The sequence below is a fragment of the Solenopsis invicta genome, chromosome 1 (assembly GCF_016802725.1).
Source record: "Solenopsis invicta isolate M01_SB chromosome 1, UNIL_Sinv_3.0, whole genome shotgun sequence".
NCBI classification, from domain to species: domain Eukaryota; kingdom Metazoa; phylum Arthropoda; class Insecta; order Hymenoptera; family Formicidae; genus Solenopsis; species Solenopsis invicta.
This window is the reverse complement of record NC_052664.1, coordinates 30988475-31008717: the sequence shown is the minus strand read 5'-3', so window position 1 is coordinate 31008717 and position 20243 is coordinate 30988475. Positions and strand designations below refer to the sequence as shown.

The following is a 20243-nucleotide window of genomic DNA, read 5'->3' as shown; positions in this document are numbered from 1 at the left end:
TTGCATTTCTTAAGAAAGTAACGAGATGCCGGTTGCAATAAAAATTAAATTGCATGCGGGATCCGTCGGTGTGTGCGCGAGTGCGGTGTGTATGTGCCTTCTTGCGAGATGGTAACTTTGCACCGCCATCTTGATTATTATGATCGCCGGCGTGCGTTATGATCGTTTCCGTGCGTTATTCCCGATAGAGGCGAGCCACACCTGAGCGACCTTGATGAGATCAGCGATCGACCATCGAGATGCGAGTACATACGCGTATTACTGCAGCAATCTGCTCTGCGTAAGTCGAAGATCTGACAATCAGAATTGTGGGCTCTCACGTGCGTTCGTAAGTGGCTTGCAAATCGTTCCTTCTTCTCTTCCTCTCCTTTCGATATCTTCTGCCGAGCGCGTTCAATAGAATTGTTACAATGGAGTTATACCACTGTATTAATTTTATATCTATAAATTTGCAAGCAAATTGCAATATGTAAATTTTATTTCTAGATTTTTTACTTAATGCTTATGTTGATTGAACATAAAAAAAATAACTTTTTTTTTAGAAAGCTAGAGAGTAAATGTCTTCATATTTATTAATTTCTTCAAAATATCTTGAAGCTTTAAAAAGGGAGGTTTATTTATTTGAAAATTATTTTTACGACCTACTTAGCCAGCAAGCTCGTCTCGAAATTTTTAGTTATCGTCTGCTTTCCTCTTGTATATGTATATCCATGCGTCGTTTCCATTAACGCTATCCTTTGAATTCTGGAAGAGGTTCTCTGGAGAGGAATGTATATTTTCCAACGCGATCACCCTGAAGAGGGGCAAAAGAACGGGATAAACGTAAGGTCCTTGTGCACGTCACGAGGAGAAGAGGAAGGGGACGCCATAGAAAAATATTCCGGCGACCTGTTTGTCGGCTTGAAGTGAGCAGACGGAAATATCATTGCCACGCTCCAGTAAAAAGAGAGCCGGAGAAAGCTTTTTCTACCCGGTTGAAGAGGCGTGCGTGGAAGAGGATAGTAGAGGGAGGGAGGACAAACGACGGACACATGGCGCTACGCAAACGCCACCGCCGTAAATTGTTGACGATGCGACTTGCGTCTTGGTGACGAGATGAAGGCTTTTGCTGCCTCTGCTCTCTCTTTCCTCCACGTTTTTCTCCATTCTACAGTTTTTTTTTTATCTTGTTGTGCTTTTTAACCCTACCATACGACAGCCCATCTGGTTACCAAGCATGCCGTCATCTTCACGGAACATCGCAACATCAAATCTGCGCCAGACGTTTATGCATTTATGATAAAGATTGCGTTATAACGAGATAGCGAACTGGAAACTGTGTGCAAACTTATAACGCGATGTGAAATGAAATTGATTGATATCCTCGTCATTCAAATCTTGATTAAACGCAATTGCAACATGACCAAAGAATTCAGTGCAACATATAGCGGTGATTCATTCTTTCACAATCTTAAGAAAAATTTTTCTTTAATATTATTAATTTTATTAAAATAATTTTTTTGAATTAAAAAAAAAATGAATTTGGGTCACTACATCAGTCGCTGAACAATCGCTAGTAAATGACTACGTTTAGAAAAGTATTAAAATAATTATAAGACTTTGAAGTAATAAATTGCGAATCAATTGTATTTTTTATGATTTAATTTTCATAAACTTTTATTAAATATCATTTTTTATTTAAAAATGTAATTATATTAAAATTTCATTTATACGTTCATTGATTAATTCAATTTTTTATTTGTTGATCGACTGGTGCAATGACCCTATATCGTTGCTAACATTTTTTGGTTTATTTATTGAAACATGTGTTATTAAATATAAGTAATTAGAGTCAGTAGAAGAAAATTATTTTTCTTTTTTTATAGTGTTTTTAAATAATGATTTAATTTCAAGATTTCATTTTCCCTTCACATACAAATATGATAGATAAACATCTTCCGTTTCTATCTCACGCGAAACGATTAGCTCTTAGATTCGCGAGTGATCAGCAGCGTCATTGATTCTTTCGAAGTGATCGGTCATGCATTGCCGGAAAAAGGATCGTGTTCCCGATCCCGAAGGATCGCCTAAAGTGCCGGCACTTCTTGCCGGTGAATGGCCACAGGTGGCCGACAGACACGGCACGTTGTCGACCGGCGAATCGACGACCTAATTGGGCTCCTTCGGCCGCGTCTTCCGATCGACCCAGATCCCCCCATGATTTTTCGATAATTACACCCGACCGGCTCGTTCGACTGTCGAATCTTCGGATCGATCGAATTCTTACTGGCCTCTCACCTCCACCGCCTCGCGTTGTTCAACGAGTCCCGACTCGGTGGCTCGGCGAACATTAGCCTTTGACGGCTAAATTACATACCACTCGACGTACATGACGCAGCGTAGCGTCAAATTAAACGGAAATGTTGCGTGAACTCGTACAAATTTCATCAATCGCGATGACACCAACGCTCGAGTCAACGAACGTTGAATACAACGTATACGTCGAATACTTTTTTTTCTAGCATATTAATACGGAGCACGTTAATAACGCGCAGTTTAATTCGTCAGAGATCTTTCACAGGGATATCTCTTAATTTCAGCTCACTTGTTGATTGAAGCGCTTGAATTTTAACTAAATTATTATTATTGGACAAAAAAGAATGAAGATATGTAAAAGTGGAATATCGACTGCGCGTGGTTTTCCACGTTTATTTGTGTTCCGGAATATGGGTCGTTGACACTTTTCTTGCAACACTTTTCTCACACACTTACTGCGTGCGACAGTATATTTGTTAAACGTCACATTACGTTCTCAGGGCGTTAAACTTAACGACGTATCATGGGACCATTACCTTATCAATGAACCACCCTTGAAGTGCGAGGGAGTACAAAAATAAACCAGTGCCCTGCGTGAGAACCTCCTCACCTTTTCCCGTGCTCTCTTTCTGCCCGCCTCCTTCCTTCCTTCTTTCTTTCTTCGGTTTCTCATTCCCCTTCGCACTCGATAACTTCGTTAAAAGCATGCTCGCGATGGCACATGGCACCGATCGTCGTCATCAACAAGGAGACCTGACAAAAACGGGATCTCTGTTTTACATGCTCGAGAACGCGTATTACACGCATCGTCATGTACGTATAAAGCACGCGTAAAGTTTATTATTACTGGAAACGGCACATATCGTGATTCATGCTACCTACCGGTTAATGGAGACCTTATAGTCGTGCGTGGGAACTCTTCGTTCGAAGACACAGATTAATTATTTATGCAGGGGTTACAGCGGGAACATTAATTCCGAACAGGCGACTGGAATATAGACTTCCACTGATATTCGTTTAATGACAAAACGAATGAGATTTTAGGATTAAGATATGGCGATAAATGCCTGCGCAAGATTTTATCAAATTGCGTGATTAGATATAATTATTGGATCTTTTGTTTCGTCGCTCGCGGAGAGAGATCGAAATATTCTCGCCATGGAAAAGATACCTCTGTCATTGTTCGCGGTACACCAAACTTTTCCATCTTGGTACACGCACGTGCGTGCGTCATATGGAGTACGGCGTGACCGCGATCACCTATGGCGTTACCACAGGTCGCGTTTTAAAAAAAGCCTACCTTCGTACACCTCGCTTCTTTCAAAACACGTTCGCTGTCGCAATCGTCAGCGGTCTCGCATTTTACGATCGTGTCGGCCACACGAGCCGCCGAGTGTTACGTTTCAAAAGCCGCAGGACACACGTCGTTGTCCTCTTCTCCTGGGAATACGTTTCCATCCATTTCCTTTATTTGGATTTTGTTCTGGATTTTTTTTTATCGATTTTTTTTATTACAGCTCAAAAGATACAATGTCGTGTTATAAAGATATAGTATCATATTACATATTTAATAATACGCGCTTATTTTATCTTGTTTGACAATAGAAAAATATTTTGCAATTATTGCAAAACATTTGCGGAATGCAGTCACTCAAAATTTCATTTTCTAATAATTCCAATTACAGTTTAAACGAGTAAAACTTTACAAGATTTAAAAGATATATTTATATATACATGGAAATCAGTAAAACACATTTTTTTCCAATAAATAATTGAATTTTTGATTTTATAATTATTGTTTTACATTATACAATTAAATAATGAGATAAAAAAAGACATAACACATCCGAAAGATGTTATTTATTTTGCTGCAAACTGCAATTGTCAGACCCAGATTACGTAATACAGGATAATCAGAAGGGATTATTTATTATCCGTGCAATTTTCGTAAACAAGGGTTGTTATGCGTTTCTACGTATTCGTAAATGGTACTCGGCTTCCCCGCGAAACAGGACGACTCCCTTAACCCGCAGCTACATTATCCACGTGGGAAATTTCACTCAGTCTTCCCACCGCTTCATTCACAAAAGCACTTCTTTACCCTCATAACCCCTTTAGAACGTCCTGATCGTCTCTAAATACATCGATTGTGACACCACATTTGCAAAACGAACCTCCTTCTGTTCATGCTTTTCACATTCCTTATCTATAAACACGTAATTAAATACACATGTCTCCTTTCACAACTACCTTTACATTCTGGAAACCAGGCTCTTAATGTTATTTCGATGTTGAGATACGCTTAATGAAAAGCAGGTAATTAATGAAAATGAAATACTTTGTTTCTATCGTGATATAATACACGTGCGTTTTTATTAAAGGATAAGAATCTAATTTTATATAAAATTAATGTAATATTAATATATCTTATTATTTTGTGTGATTAAGCAGTACGATATATTTTTTACATTTTAGAATGAATAAGAAACATTTTACAGGTGAAAAAGTAAAGTAATATTTTATATTTATATTTATATTTAGTATAATAATCTTGCCGTCTTCGTACTTTTTTCTCTACGAAGAAAATAATCCAAACTTTTTCTCTTTAATCTAATGAAGTCAATCTTTATTCGCGTGTCGTCATTACACGCAATACAATAAACATGATCAACTCGCGACTACTTCCTATTCCAAGATCCTTATCTTTGTGCTCCCGTTAATTGATCGCGTCCGTTGACCCTTAATTATTCGACGAACCGCTATTGACCTTCCACCATACCTTTTTCGTTCACCAACGACTTCCTCGGACAGTCGGCATCGGTTTTCTGTCGGCGATGCTCCCAGCCTTAATGGATGCTAATTCGACGACGATGGTATTACGGTGGCGTTTCTTAATTAGCGGGTCGCCGCGGGTGCCGGAGTGATCAGCGTCCAGGACTAATTACATGCTTCTAGATGCAAATAGAGAGAGAAAAAGAGAGAAAAAGAGAGAGTGTGTGTGTAAGTGTATGAGTAAGTGAAAGAATATTTCTTCCTATTACTGGCGTTTATTAGTTTGTTTTTTCGGTTTCGGTAGTCGGTTTTCTAGACTCTCCGAACCTTTCCGTTCTTCAGACGCAAGGACGCGGTCAACCAGCGTACCAAGAGAAGTTTTTCGGGGAGAAGAACGAAGGGGGAGGGGGAGGAGATCCCCGAAGTCCATTAACATTCGGCGCGGCAAATTACAAGCTGAGACACTAATGGACCCGGCACGAGTGGTTGGGCGGTCCACCGGGCATTGATGGTGGGTGGTGATGTTGGTGGCTGACTGGTGATCTTAGTGCCGAAGAGCTGCATCCTTTCCCTGTCTCCGTCTACTATCTCATGGTAGGACCGGCTTCTAGATGAGTTTTCGTGATACTGCGCCTTCGCGCAACAGAAACATTAGGCCTCCTGGGAGTCATCGCGACTGTCTTCGTAATTCACAACCAGTTTCGTCACTCGTAACATTAATGAGATATTTCGAAACGCAACAATTTTAAGTAGTGGCAAAATTTTGTGGTACTTATGAAACGAACAAAGTGACATACACATAAAATAGATGTAAAATGTGAAAATTGTAGGAAAGGAAAAGGTAGCAAGAGAAGTAAAGTAATGTTCATTGCTTTATAATTTTACATAATATACAATAATTTAAATAACTTCGTGAACTTGCGTCACGTGTGTATGAAATCAGTTCTGCTTTTCTCGTTTCTTCTTGTATTTTATGTCTAATGATACGTATTAATAAATTTTGTGACGCTATTAACTTTATTATTTCATTTGCACGCCATTTTACTATCCAATTTCAAGTCCATTAGTAACAGGAAAATTATGAATATTTCGTAATAGATAGAGCTCACGCACGAAACCGGATAAATATATTTTTGTCCTGGCGGAAATTGCTAATTAAAGATTCCCTCCTGCTTGCTTTGACGATGTTCTTATAATTATTATATTTCCGTTGTAACTTTTTATCGAATAATCACTTGATTTTATACTTGTACGTAATCTGAAATCTAGTTGGAATTACATGGAAGACTTAGAAGAACATTAAAATCAGGAAGATATGAAGAATCATTCCTACCTATGTCAGTGGATTCGATTAATCCTAGGATGGCAAGATTAGTGGGGTCCTAAACGTGGGGTCCCGTATCATTAGAAACCTTCGAAAATATAAATTATACAACCTGATATTTTTTGTAAATATCATTATTTTTCTCACGTATAATTCGAAAATGATAATTTAAGTTTATTTTTTTTTATGCAATTCTCTGAAATTAATACAAGGATATTTCAAAATATTAAATTAATCTTTTACAAATGTGATTTCAATTATAAAATGATTTTAATTTAGGACATGATTAAATGTCACTTTGTAAACGTATGGGTTCTATTACACTTTTTTATTTAAAGAGTTTAATTATTTCAAAATTGATTTGTTTTATGTGTGGTCTTTGATAGATATTCTTTTAGAATATTCCATTTGACAAAGAATCGATTTAATCTTTAAACATGGAGAAGATTCGGTTAGATAGATACCTGCATCGTATGAATGTTAGCATAAGTTCTTTCTTGCGGAGCTTCGAGCGACGATCACGTAGCGCCCGACATTGAGTGATCGATCATTCGCCGCCGAAAAATCGCTCGCGCTCCTCGCCTACTATAAAACGATCGCCGATACGATGCCGCGGTGCGGCACGTCCGCTTTTCGACGAGTGCAATTGCTCGTGTTCAAGGTGGCCGGAAAAAGCGGCGGCTGATCTCTCGCCGTTCGCAAAAACGAACGATCTGGCCTGGTCGAGTCGTTAATGCGACCGACGAAGCGTGTTGCGCCCGCCTAAGAGCCACCAATAACAACTGTCTTTACCCCTTTTCCTCTCTCGTCATCCTCGTCTCGCTCGCTCGTCCTTTCTCTTTTCCCTCCGCGGATACTCGTGCTTCTACGTCTTCGTTGCCTTTTCTTCCTCCCGCTCCCTTTTCGCTTCTTTCCTTCGCCGAAGTAATTCGAACTCGTGCCGAAAGAAGCCAGGGAATTTACCGCGGCCGAATGCCTTTACCTTCGAAGTCGTTGGTTCCGGTCCCAAATCCGTCGGTCACTCTACCAGCCAATAATAAGCGACCTTTATCTTCCTTCATCCTCGCTCGATTCTTGGTGATTATCCCTTTTATAATTACAACTTTCTGTTTCTCGACATTCGGAAATTATCTGTCTAAGCGATAGGATGTTGCAAATTCGGCGAAATAAACTTCTATCTTATTCAAAAGATAGACAAGTATAATTTTATTTTTTAACTTTTCAAAGGAAGTTTGAAATTTGTTTTTCAACTGATAATTAGTCTGAGTTTTGAAGCGTAAAGAAAAAAAATATTAAAAGAAAAGCACAAAAATTAAATGTGCTGCTGACAAAGAAATAATTAATGATGTTCTTTCTCATCATCTCGTTATGGAAATATCGACTTGATCCTCGGTTACGGTAATTATCTTTTTAAGCGACGGTGGCTTACATTTCTCGACATCCGGAAATCATTCATCTCGGCGAAAGAGAAAAGTACGATTCACTTTTAACACAGTTGGTTTGTCATAGAAACAATTATCATATAATATCTGATTTTTGTATGTATTAATATTTGACGATTTATTTTTTAAAATTTATATTAATATATAATCTATTATAATATATCCTTAATTCATAGAAGATTTTGTAAAATTGTCTGTCCTCGACAGTACAAAAATTCTCAGTTTAAGTACGATCGATCAGCGATCGATCTTTTCGTCATAGTTTCCTCATAGTTTCCGGGTTTAGCACGAATATCGTTAGTGGAATTTGCTGTTCGGGAATTTATCATGTCATTCTTGACGTACGATCAACCGATGAAGGGAAGAAGGGAGACCCTTTCTCCCGAGATTCTCGATTCGAGATGCTCGAGCTCGTTTTGCTCACGCTTGGCTTTCTGTTCCGTCTGGGACTGCCGGGTTATTACCGGCTAAGTGGACGATTCGTAATGACACCGGAGGCTGCCATTTTAGTGCTAAGTGCCGCACATTATCGGCGGGGGATGACGGTAGTCGCCTTTATATTTTCTCTCTCTCTCTCTTTCTCTGTCTCTCTTTTCTTTTCTCGTTCGCCTACTTTTTCTTCCTCGCACGCTCGCATTGCAAATATTTTAAACGAAAAAGCTGCGGCCACTAATGCGGCAACTTGTGATCTCGCGTGCCGATATTACTGCTGACGTACACTCTTTACTTAAAATATTGTGGATTTATTAAGCGCACCAGAAATTGTATCTCTACTCAAATATCTGAAGTTAAACTAAAAGAACTTTTAGAAGAATAGATTACTGATATTTATAGCTATTTAATATCATTAATTTGTAAAAAAAGCACATTCTTTATTTTTTTAAACATTGATTATTAATTTATGAATACTCATAGGAAAAATTTAATTTAAAATTGTTTTTAATTAAACATAAAAGTAATGTTAAATTCGATACTTAATATTTTTTAAGTATAAACCTTAATTAAATCTTATATCGAAAATTATTTAATGTGTGTAATGAACAATGTATAAAAACGTATACAATGAACAATTAAGTTACTTATTTTATTCAAATTGGATTAATTTTTTGTATTTAAAATTAGAGGCAAATGTATGTGATGCGATTTATAGTTATTCCCTCGGCACATCGCATCGCTTCGTTGGAACGCGTTTATTCGTCAATTAAATCCCGAAAATCAGTAAGAACTCACTATCGAAATATCGCACGCGACGCAATATCAGATACCTGTTTAGATCACGGGGAACGCATGCGACCATTCATCATATCTCGCAGCGAAGGAAGAGACAGGAACAAGTCGGGCGAGAAACTCCTTCGGATTTACGAGGCAATTTCGGCGAGCGATCCGTTAATTTCCGGATGATACTGCGCGATAACTTCAGGGAAATCTCGGCTATCGATCTTTCACGTGGACGTGCCACGTTGGATGCTGCGACCGTGTGTTATATCTCGGCGATCTATTTAACTTTATTAATTTTGCTCCGCGGATAATTTTTGTCGCAGACGTAATCGACTTCCTGGCTCAACTCGTTAGAGAAATTTTGTTACATTTTTCTATAGGAAGCGCCGTTGCCTCAAACGATTGAATAATGATTGATATATCATGTGTCATTGCATAAACTTCATCTGAATGATTGAATAACGTTACTAAATATTAAAAATGAAGAATTATATAATACTTTTTATTTAATCTAAACTCATTCAAGTACACAGCATCTATTAATTTATCGTGTGAACGAATTAAGAACTTGGTTCGCGGGCTAGGAAGAGATCGCGGAAATTGGCATGGAGCCAGTAGGAACTTTGCACTCCCACGTTCTCGATCGCATAATATACAACCATTTCAATAATCTTTATTATGCGAAAGGAAGCTGAAACTAATGTAAGATGTCATTATTGTTTACATCAGATATTTTCATACAGAATTTGAGTTTTATTCAATGCAAATGAATTCAGTATGATAATTTCCCAAAATCAACGATAGGACAAAAATTCGAAATTTATTTACAAAGAAGTCTATTTACGTAATTTTACTTATTGGCTTATCTTTGAACGAGTTGTTTTCCCGCCCAATTAGAATGCACCCTAAGCAGAGTTCACGTTATCTATTTGCTGACGAAATACAAGGCGCATTTTAGAAATCTTACAGGTTTGTTTGAGTTATTAGTTAGCATTGTTAGAGTTATTTGGTCCTTAAATAACCCTAAAAATAAAGCATTTATAAAGCACACACGTTATAATGCATGATAGCTCTATTCTCATATATTACGAAGTTTACAAAACACATTTTCGATTTCTGTTTCTGTAATGTCTTAATATTACTATTAAAATTTTTTTAGGTTTTAAAGCGTGTTGCAATACATGAAGTGGAACAAAAAATTAATATGACGAATGTATTATTACTATTATCATTATTTTCAGCATGATGCAACGCAATCGCATTTTTTCTAACGAAAAGAAATACATACATAGAATCGTGCGTAGGAAAATATCTCGATAAGAAGCGTGAACGAATGAATAAGAAGTAGACGAAGATTAAGTAAATATATTTATAACAACGTTGTTATTTTTATTTTCCAAGATAAATCAAATAGATTTATCAAACGACGAGTGTTAAAAGGATAAATAATGTGCCCCTTTCCAAATTTGTAGTGCAATTAATCTTTGCGGAATGTACACACATAAATATTGCATTTTTCTACATCATTCATCACGCATCATCGCGCGCGGAGCGTGCGCATGCAGCGCGCAGGCCTGTCTTCTCTCTGGTAAATCGCGCTCGCTCGAAACGCCGACCGCGCTGGCGCTTAAATGACTTCGTAATTGATGACCGTCGCAATTAGCGAGTAGGGCGACGAGTCTCGCCTCGCGGCGGAACGTTTTCGTACGCGCTCATAAACGTGCGAAATTGCTGCACGCTACGTCGCGCCGCACCGGTAGCGCGCGACAATCTTATCGTAGAACTCGCGCGGCGTTTACTAAACACCGGTACTCGCGCAATTTATGGCTTCTACGATGACTGGTTTGCAATTGCGAAATAGAGAAGGCGGACCTTACAGCGTTGAATTGATAAAACACTTCCGGAATCGCGGCAATCTCATTGCAGATCGAGAACTGATAATTTGCATAACACGAATCCATTCTCGGCCGCCGCCCGGTCGCTTATTTGTTCTTATCTATGCGCTTACAAGAAGGATACTTACCTGTGTATTTGCAAGATTATCCAGAAGCAGGATGTACGTGTGTTGGATGTACGTGTGTTGCGACATTCGTTGATAATTACAATCTCGTTCGCGCGACATATTCGATCCGGCTTATCACATTAGATATCGGTAGCAAGAGCGTCACGATAATGTCATGTTACGCTTTTCATGCTGCTCCTTTATCTCATTCAACTGATTGAAACATGAGCGTATATGAAATATACCTACCGGCTACTAAATTAAATGCGACATTTAAACATACCTATAAATAAATGATAATTTGTGTGCAATAATTATTTTCCTTACGTCGCGCTACACACCATTACACCCTGCATTGTAATTTATGTACTACGGTTTAGATTAAATTGTTTTTGTATTTTATATATATATTTTTTATATTACTTTTATTGTATAACACGTTACACAATTTCCGCCACAATTTCTTGCATCTTACGTATGAATGGGAGAATTATTGCACGAGCGAAGACGTCAATTTGTTGCATCTGACTTTAGCTTGCTCCGTATTACCGGTCTCGTTACATCTCCGCGTGGTTTGAGGGCGGATATTCTCGGCTAGAAGTCAATAAATCCAAATGGCACGACGCACACACCGGCCCTGACCGGCAGTCAAGAAGAAACTCGTTGTTGAGCAAGTAATGACCGTGGAATCGTCGTTTCCGTTTATAGAGATACCGGCTGTGGCTCTCTAAGCCACCGCGCGCGCGCGCACATACGCGAAAGCCGCGAAAGAAATTGCGGCCCGATGCAGCTGCAGCTGCAGGACAATGCGCTCGATACTTTCCTGCATATTGATGCCGGCTTAGGGATAGAATAATCCCTGCATCGATACAATAAGAATAAATATATGTAAGAGAAACTGTTTTCACGTGAAACCAGAATCTATTTGTAAATGTTTTTGGATATCAAGGAACTTGGATCGAATTGGTTTTTAACTCTTTGAACTTTGCGAAATCAGGATCTCTCTGGAAAATATTTCGTTGGAAATTTTTAATGAGCATACCCTTAAAAAAGAATTGGCAAAGTGATGTTTCATCAGTTACTGATACAGTTAATCGGTTTATTGAAGTTTTTTCTTAAAGGAATTTTTAAATGTACATTTTTTAAAATTGTAATATTCTAATTATGCAACATTATTTACTGTATTGTACAATTTGTAAAGTAAAGTACTGACCGTATAAAAGCACTGACCGTCTTCGTCGTATTTCTTTAATCACTCTTCCGAGCCATAAATGATTCCGTATTGGTTTTTTCAACGTTATTTCGCTAGAAATATAACAATTTCAGATGTAGAAGAGATAAGTAGGTCAGTGCCGTCAAGTAATAAGGTCGCGTTACATACGACAATACGACACATGCTAAACGCGAAAGCGAGTGAACTCATTTCACAAACGCGCCGCAATTTGTCTTGTGTCGTAAGAAGATAACGAAGGTCCATTCAAGTTAATGAGAATGTGCGTTCTACGTCTCGTTGTAAAGGACGTACAGTTGAGAAAAATCTTTACGCTCGGCGAGCGTAAGGAGACACAAGTTACCTTAAGGGTACCAGCTCCTTCCAGGTCCTCTCGCATATCAATGAGACAGCAATGTAAAAGCGACGATCGATCGCAGCTTGCAATATGACGTACCCCGCGACCGGTGATCATTAGAGTCCGTTAGACTATCGCTTTTTTGTCGCGAAAGTCGACAGAGCACGGCAATAATTTCCTTATCGAGAAAGCACGACCCCGTCGTTGGAACGGTATTTGTACATCCAGTCTGTCACTTCATGGTAATTCTGTGAAGCTTTGAAATCGACGAACGTCGATGGCAAAAGATAACGAGAGAGAGAGAGAGTACGCGTATTGAACTTGTTATAAAAGCTGAAAGAGCGAATAATTCGTTTGTAATATAATTCGATTTTGAAATAACATGCGATACAGTTTCAAGGAACTCGATAAATGTATCGTGAATTAGTTGCTCGTCACGAAGAGAGATCACGAAAGGACTTTTTCATCGTTTGCAATCGTTTGCAACTAGCGTTCTCTTTCTCATGCCACTTCACGCGAATACGATGAATTCGACAAAATTTGTAAAAGGTGCAACGCACGAAGTTTAGATACTTGCTTGGCGGAACCTACTGATACGTGTAACAGACCACAAAGCTTTCGGACCCGGACTCTTCCTCTTTCTGGACCTTCGTGGAACTCTGGACCGCAATATGAGAGTTACCTTTTCGCAAGAACATATTATAGCTCCCTTCGAAATTGCCCATCTCGAAATGCTGCTGCTTCTTTATCTTTCTGCTTTTTATTTATACAGAATTCAAAACGAAAAATTCAATATTTCTTAAAAAAATTGTAATGAACTTTTAATTTATTTTTACAGCATTTCGAAATTACTTTAATAAGTGATTTTACAAATATTTTTATAAGTGAACTTTTTATGCAACGGAAATAAAAGAAATTACGATAATTGATGAAAATTTTATTTGAAATCTAATAAATTGTAAGTTTGTTATATCTATGTAGCGAAAGTTTATTTACCAACAAAGAAGTACAAAGAAATTTGATAATACAAGATTTAAGCATTTGTGAAAAATAGCATAATTCTCGAGAACAGTTATTTAAATCAAAGAATTGATTTAAATCAAGCAATTGTTTCGTAATCGGTCCACCATTAAAAACGATGTATATATTGGTTTAGTACAATAACGAAGAAAAATATCGATATCCTTCAATCTCGGCGTTCTGTTTCAGCTGCACGTCGAAATACGTGGGAGAATACTGTCAACATCTGAATCCCTGTTATACGGGATCGCGCTGCCAAAACGGCGGCTCGTGCAGAGTGCGCGAGGGAATCGGGGGCGGCACACCATCCTTCACGTGTGCATGTCCTGTCGGCTTTACTGCCAGCCTCTGCGAAATCCCTATCGACAACGCTTGCGACTCCTCGCCCTGCCTCAACAGTGCCACATGTAATCTCAAGTCGTTACACGAGTACGTGTGCACGTGCAGCATTGGATACACAGGTCAGTAAACAATTCACATTTTCCTACTTGTGACGAGAAATTGAAATCGCAACAATTTTAAGTAAATTCAAGCCGTTACAATCGCGCGGAAATGATGTCTCTGCATTTGTCGAGTGTAATAAGATTTGTCGATTCGCGATTCGAATCTCTCTACTTATCAAAGATCGCTGCGATAAAAATTCATATGTAAATGCCTAATTACGCCGTTGAAATGATCAAAACTAACTCGTTACCGTTGTCAAAGGTGCTAAAGGAAAACTATGCGGATTATCAAGAGGAATAATTGCGTAAGTCTGACAATGAATAGACCGCGCGTTAGTCATCGAATACTTAAATATGCTTATCGATTCGCGTGGGTTGAATAGCAAGGTTAATATATAGACGGAACGATAACGTGTTGCAATTAACCAGTTCGTATTGTGCTGTGCGTCATAAAGAAACTTCGAGACCGAGCTATAACTGTAAATTTGCATCGAGCTATTAAAAGATACTTTGTGTGTGTGTGTGTGTGTGTGTGTGTGTGTGCGCGCGCGCGCGCGTGTGTGTGTGTGTGTGCGCGCGCGCGCGCGTGTGTGTGTGTGTACGCGTGTGCATGTGTCGCGTGTAATATCGGATGACAGGATTTGCATCAATTTCTAAAACTTATCTCGTTACGTGATACATATTTAACGTAGCCGTTATCTGAGATCGTTTTAATTTCGATATTAAATTTGCGTAAATCGCAGAAATTGATGCCGAGATACATTATATCTTTTACAACTGTTCCTCACGGTAGAGTATCAAAGCACGTACTGATATGTTTGACGAATAAATCTAGAAACGCGGGAACTTTCGAAAGAAAAGCAATGAAAAATAGAGAAAGACGTAGAAGAAGGAAGGAAAGGCAGGTTGGAGTGTACGTTCGTAGGATAATTGACGAAGAACCATGCGGGCATTTTGCTGCGGCGGTACCTTTGGACGAGTGGTGCTCAGTTTCCTGTATTTGCAGTGAACTCTCAATGGCTCAGAGAGGCAATTTACCGACAATATTTAAGATGATAACCTATTTTATGTATCAATATTTTTATTAATGAATATATTGACAATTATTTTTCTTAACGCATTTAAATTTTAACATTTTATCTGCGAAAGTAGTTTAAGAGAGAAAAATTATTTACACAAAACGGTACATGAAATTTGTCTTTAAACTCATGGTTTTATTATATCAAACGTGTGACCTCCAATGAATGAATAGAGAAGGGAACTTTCTGAGAAATAATCGTGAACAATGAGCACCGCTAAAGTTATAGCGGTTGCACGGCGCAGATCGCAAAGACATCTTGACCACAAGAGAACAAGTAGCGACTCCGGTAATTAGTTCCACTAATCAGTAGTCCGCGAAGGGAAGAGAAAGAGGCTCTTACCTTAGATACATGCTCCGCCATCCGGGATTACCGCCATCTCAAGGGATAGGTATCTCTATACTTGCGGACCGAACGCTAGTCTGTAAGAAATACCGAGCTAATTTATTCTTATCTTCGCTGAGATCGACAAAACTTTGTTTCAACGTATTTGCGTTGTAACATTCGACTTTAGAGGTTCTAAAAATATTTTATGATGGTCTAACAAGGTAAACGTTCAAGCTCTCATAAAAAATATGTAAGTTTTCAAATCTTGATCATCCTTTGAATATTAAAATGCTAAAATATATAATTTGTTGTACACTGGTGTGCAAATAAAATGTTTCACCATAAATTTTTAAATAATTACGTGATTTTGTAATTCGTGACATGTAAACGCACTCATTTGGAATTAATTAAAAAGTAAAAGTCTTGATTGATACATTTAATTTTAAGCTTTTATTTGGTAATGATGCAGTCAAATTGTGTAATTTTTCGTTTCATATTACGATTATATTATATCGATAATTAGATATATTATCAATCAATATTATTATTTTATATATATTTGTAACATTCGATTTTTTGAAGTTGTAGAAATTGATCGAAAACATTGAAATGGGAAACCTCTGATACTTATTAAATATTTTTAATTTTTTTAGGTTTATATGTTTAACATAAATAACAGGAAAACAATTTGTAATTTGTTTATATTTAATTATATTTCTTCTAAATTAAATATTTCCGTACTTAAAAGCTAGAGTTTCAAATTTTGCTAAAGTAAAATCCGTTTGAGATAATAAAAAAAAAGTTAAATTGAGTTTATCGAACAAATAAACGGATGCAACACGACGAGGTCGTGATTCTAAATTAAATCGTGTTCGAGTTCTCAATATGACGTTGCGAACCATGTGATTTTTCGATCGAATAACGAGAACGCGCGTCGATGCAAAACATTGAACAACATCGTTCCTTTTATTTTTCAGGTGACCATTGCGAGCGACAAGATTACTGCGCCTCGTCGCCCTGTCGAAACGGGGCCGAGTGTCGCTCGCTCGAGGACAGCTACAAGTGCACGTGTGCACCTGGCTTCACCGGACCAAATTGCGCGGACGACATCGACGAGTGTGAGAGGGACCCGTGCAAGCACGGTACCTGCAAGAATATTCACGGATCTTACAGGTAAGTCGGACGACGTGCTTAACGGTTGCCCCGCAACACATTGTACGCGCCTCCGAGATGATTACATGACGTGTGCATTGAGGCGAGCGTTTCGCTCGAGATTCAGGGACGTTTTTAAGTCGACCGTTTTAAAGCGGACATTGAAGACACTGCATAATTATCGATGAAATGCTACTCTCGAGATATCCGAGAAACCGGACCTTTCAAATTATTTTTATTACGAGTCCTCCGTCTCTCTTCCCTTTTACACGTGCAGCGTCTTTGCAAGCGACAACTTAAATATTAATGCGATATTTACTCGGCGAGCATCTTATTACTTTTAATATGAAATATAAGTTAAGCTTAAATTAAAAATCCATTAAAACGAAGCTTGGTATCTTATTTACTTCGGAATAAAAAGGTCTCGTTACCGACTCGTTCAACAGAGAATAGTCGCCGTTGATGCATCTTAATGATAGGAACGTTTTAACGCAAGCGTGCGGTGGAAAGAAACGAGCGGAATGAGCAGTCTGGAATCGCTAGCGCGTACATCGAGGCGAGGCCGTGGCTTGGCAGCCAGGAATCTCTCATTTGTCCGGGGTTGCGATGCGCGCGTGCATCGCGTGAACATGCACGGTCACGATCGGGCCACGGATAATCGATTCTACGAGCAATCGGGATCTGCATATGTGGAACGCGAGAGGGTTGCGGATCCCCAACAAAGCGAACGAAGAAGAGTTGCACGCCGCGCCGCCGATCGGTCTTTCGAAAATATCCGAGTGCAAAGAGATGCATTTTGACGCAGGTGGAAGAGGATGTGGCGACGGTGTCGTTGCTTGTCTCCTTATTGTAATTACCAATTGAGCACGGTCCCCGGAACGCGAAATGCGTAACGACGCGAGGCAACGAGAATTCATAGGCTCGATTTCACGGTCCATTACTGATTTGCTCCTAATTCGGCCTTTCGTTACGTTGAAAATTACCTCCGTTCCGCTCGCAAAGTTCCGACATGCAATTGTGGCCCGATCACGAGATGTACGACAATGATGTGGAATGACGTCGGTCGAGGAAGTAGATATCAGAGAAAGTTAAACGGTTTTTTTTTTCTTAATTTGCAATCGCCTCGGGACAGCTTTTTGAAAGCCGGTATAGAAGAAGCGATCGAAATATCCAACTCGCATATATTTCGATATACAAGCATTAAGAAATCCTTGGTGAGATGAAAGATAATGAGACGATGTCGTTAACTTCGAGATAACTTCTCGAAAGCTACCAAGAATAAAAATATGTGAAACGTTGAAAGGTGGAAGATCGGAAAGTGGAAGATTCTGTTCGGGATTCGCGCGTGGTAGCTCGAGTTCCGGTCAACGAGAATCGACAGAAAGGTATGATAGAATCTCGAGGCGTGGAGAAGATTTGACGAGAGAAAAAATAGAGGGAAAAGAAAACTCACCACGGAAAAGAAAAGATATTTCGTAAAGGAAAGAAAAAAAAACAGAAAAACAGGTTTAAGTGGTGGATTTAACCGGCCGTGCGAGGAGACCATAAATCCGCGCTTCGTTGAGATCGAGTCGAGATTAATCGAAGCCCCCCGAGTCCGGGCTGACTGCGCCGGGCCAGATAATGTCGTTGGTCCCTACATTATATTGAATTATATCGGTGCGACGTCGGTGCATAACGTGTATGCGAGAGCGTGCATGTATAAAGATGCACCGTCTACTTTAAAGTCGCTTACCGTGAGTGAGCCGAGAAGAGAGGCTTTGTCGGCGCATCGACAACGTTCCTTCCTCAGCTGGCACACAACTCGATATATTCATCTTCGTCCTGTCACTGATTTTCAGAGCCGCGTGAGTGAAAAGTAGCTGTTACAAAATGATAAATGGCAACTGCGCTGCACCGGCGAACTCATTTTGTGCAATTAAAATACGTAACGCATATATTAAATTCGAAGTAGATTTGATCAAGTAATCGTGAATCGAATCGTGAATTGCAGCAATAAAAAAAATTGAATTTTTAAAATTTAAATAAAAATAATTTTTTTTTTTAATATTTTTAAACTAATATAATATTAATGAGGTTTTATTTTTTATATAAATCTACGAAAAATATTTCAAAGATAATAAATTCGATGTGTTTTGAAATAACACCATGATTATAAATATACATGATTATAATTATACATGTTATTTGTTTTTATTGCGACACATATAATTTTTCATATAATTGAGGGAAGAATCAGATTAAAAAAAAAAAAGTCATGACACTTTTCATCACAAGATATCCGGTTATTTGTTAAAATTATGGGGTAAAGGAGAAACATAGCGTGAGAGGATAATCAGGGTTTGATCGTCTAACAAATATCGTAGAGGGATTAATCATAATACTACTGATCAAATTTTTTCTGAGTCCTATTATCCATGTTTTTTTCTTTTTGTGTGTTTTTTGGCAGCGTTGTTTCGTTTGCTGTAGCCATTCGGAAAGATGTAGAAATGCACTTTTGTTTACATCTCTTAATGTAATGAAATTAAACACGCAAGTACATTTTAACGAACTTTTTTCTAATTTTCTTTTTTTTTTTATATACTTTCTGTATTTAAAATAAAATAAATACATCTCCAATTTGAATAAAACTACATGAAAAGAAAGATATTTATATATGGAAATAATAAGTCTAATCTTGAAAGTTCAGATTGTAGTCTAGTTTAAGTATAGTAATAATAGCAGTAGTAGTAATGGAAGCAGGTGAGACTATATCAGTCCCTAAACGCCACTTAGGTCTAAAGAGTTCTTCTGTGACTCCCGCAAAGTTATCAGTCCCAACCCATTGCTGTGTATCGGGTTTTATGTATAGGTCTACTGATTAACTTATTTTCTTAAGCTTAATGCGAGCCTGAGCCTAATACATTTCCTAGGTTCCTTTTAGGCTCGGCACAATTTTAGGTTATATAGCCCTAGCTCCTTAATATAACTTTAGTCACTTAGGACAGGTCCAGGTCCCCAGGCTTTGGCACAATCTCGGAAAATTATGTAGGTTGACGGTCGGAATCGAACTCGGGTTGATTATAACTTGACAGAGCCACCCTTAGATTAAGTATAAAAAAACATACTGTTTTTTCTCCGAGATAGTAGAATAATATATTTAATGTTCGTAATATGTATGTGAGTGGGAAAGGGAAAAGAGAGAATACATTGCTAAGAATTAATCAATATCAATGCAACGAGGACTTGAACGCATACGCGTGTGAAGGTGGGATAAGAAGCGGACATTCTGCTGCTGTCGCCGATATTGCACGGCGGCGTATGAGCAAGCGGGGTCGCAGTAACGTTCAATCGGGCCTAATAAAGACTTTGATGTGGCATACCTGACCGCCAGGTGGTGTCGGTGGAGATACTATGCTATTAAATTGTTACGTAGGATTGGTACCCGGATACCGTAATGCCGTCGTGAGGGCGAAGAGCGAGAGGTGGCAGGGATCGTTTCGCAAGCGAAATTTCGACGTAAAAATAATTAAATACCGCGACACGCGAGCCCGCGGAATCTCGTCGGGCATCATCTGGACGCTCTAACCGCCACTGCCGCCGCATTGAACCGAAACACCCG

At 38.6% G+C, this 20243-nt stretch overlaps 1 protein-coding gene across 2 annotated transcripts in view; it reads left to right on the top strand.

Annotated features, from left to right (window-relative positions):
- LOC105201841 (neurogenic locus Notch protein) overlaps window positions 1–20243 on the top strand; it is a 249730-nt gene that overhangs the window by 84573 nt on the left and 144914 nt on the right. For both annotated transcript variants that reach the window (XM_039450855.1, XM_026134428.2), the window contains exons 3-4: window positions 13831–14102; window positions 16468–16663. In XM_039450855.1, coding sequence (XP_039306789.1) covers window positions 13831–14102; window positions 16468–16663 — 468 coding nt within the window. The remainder of the gene's footprint in view (window positions 1–13830; window positions 14103–16467; window positions 16664–20243) is intronic.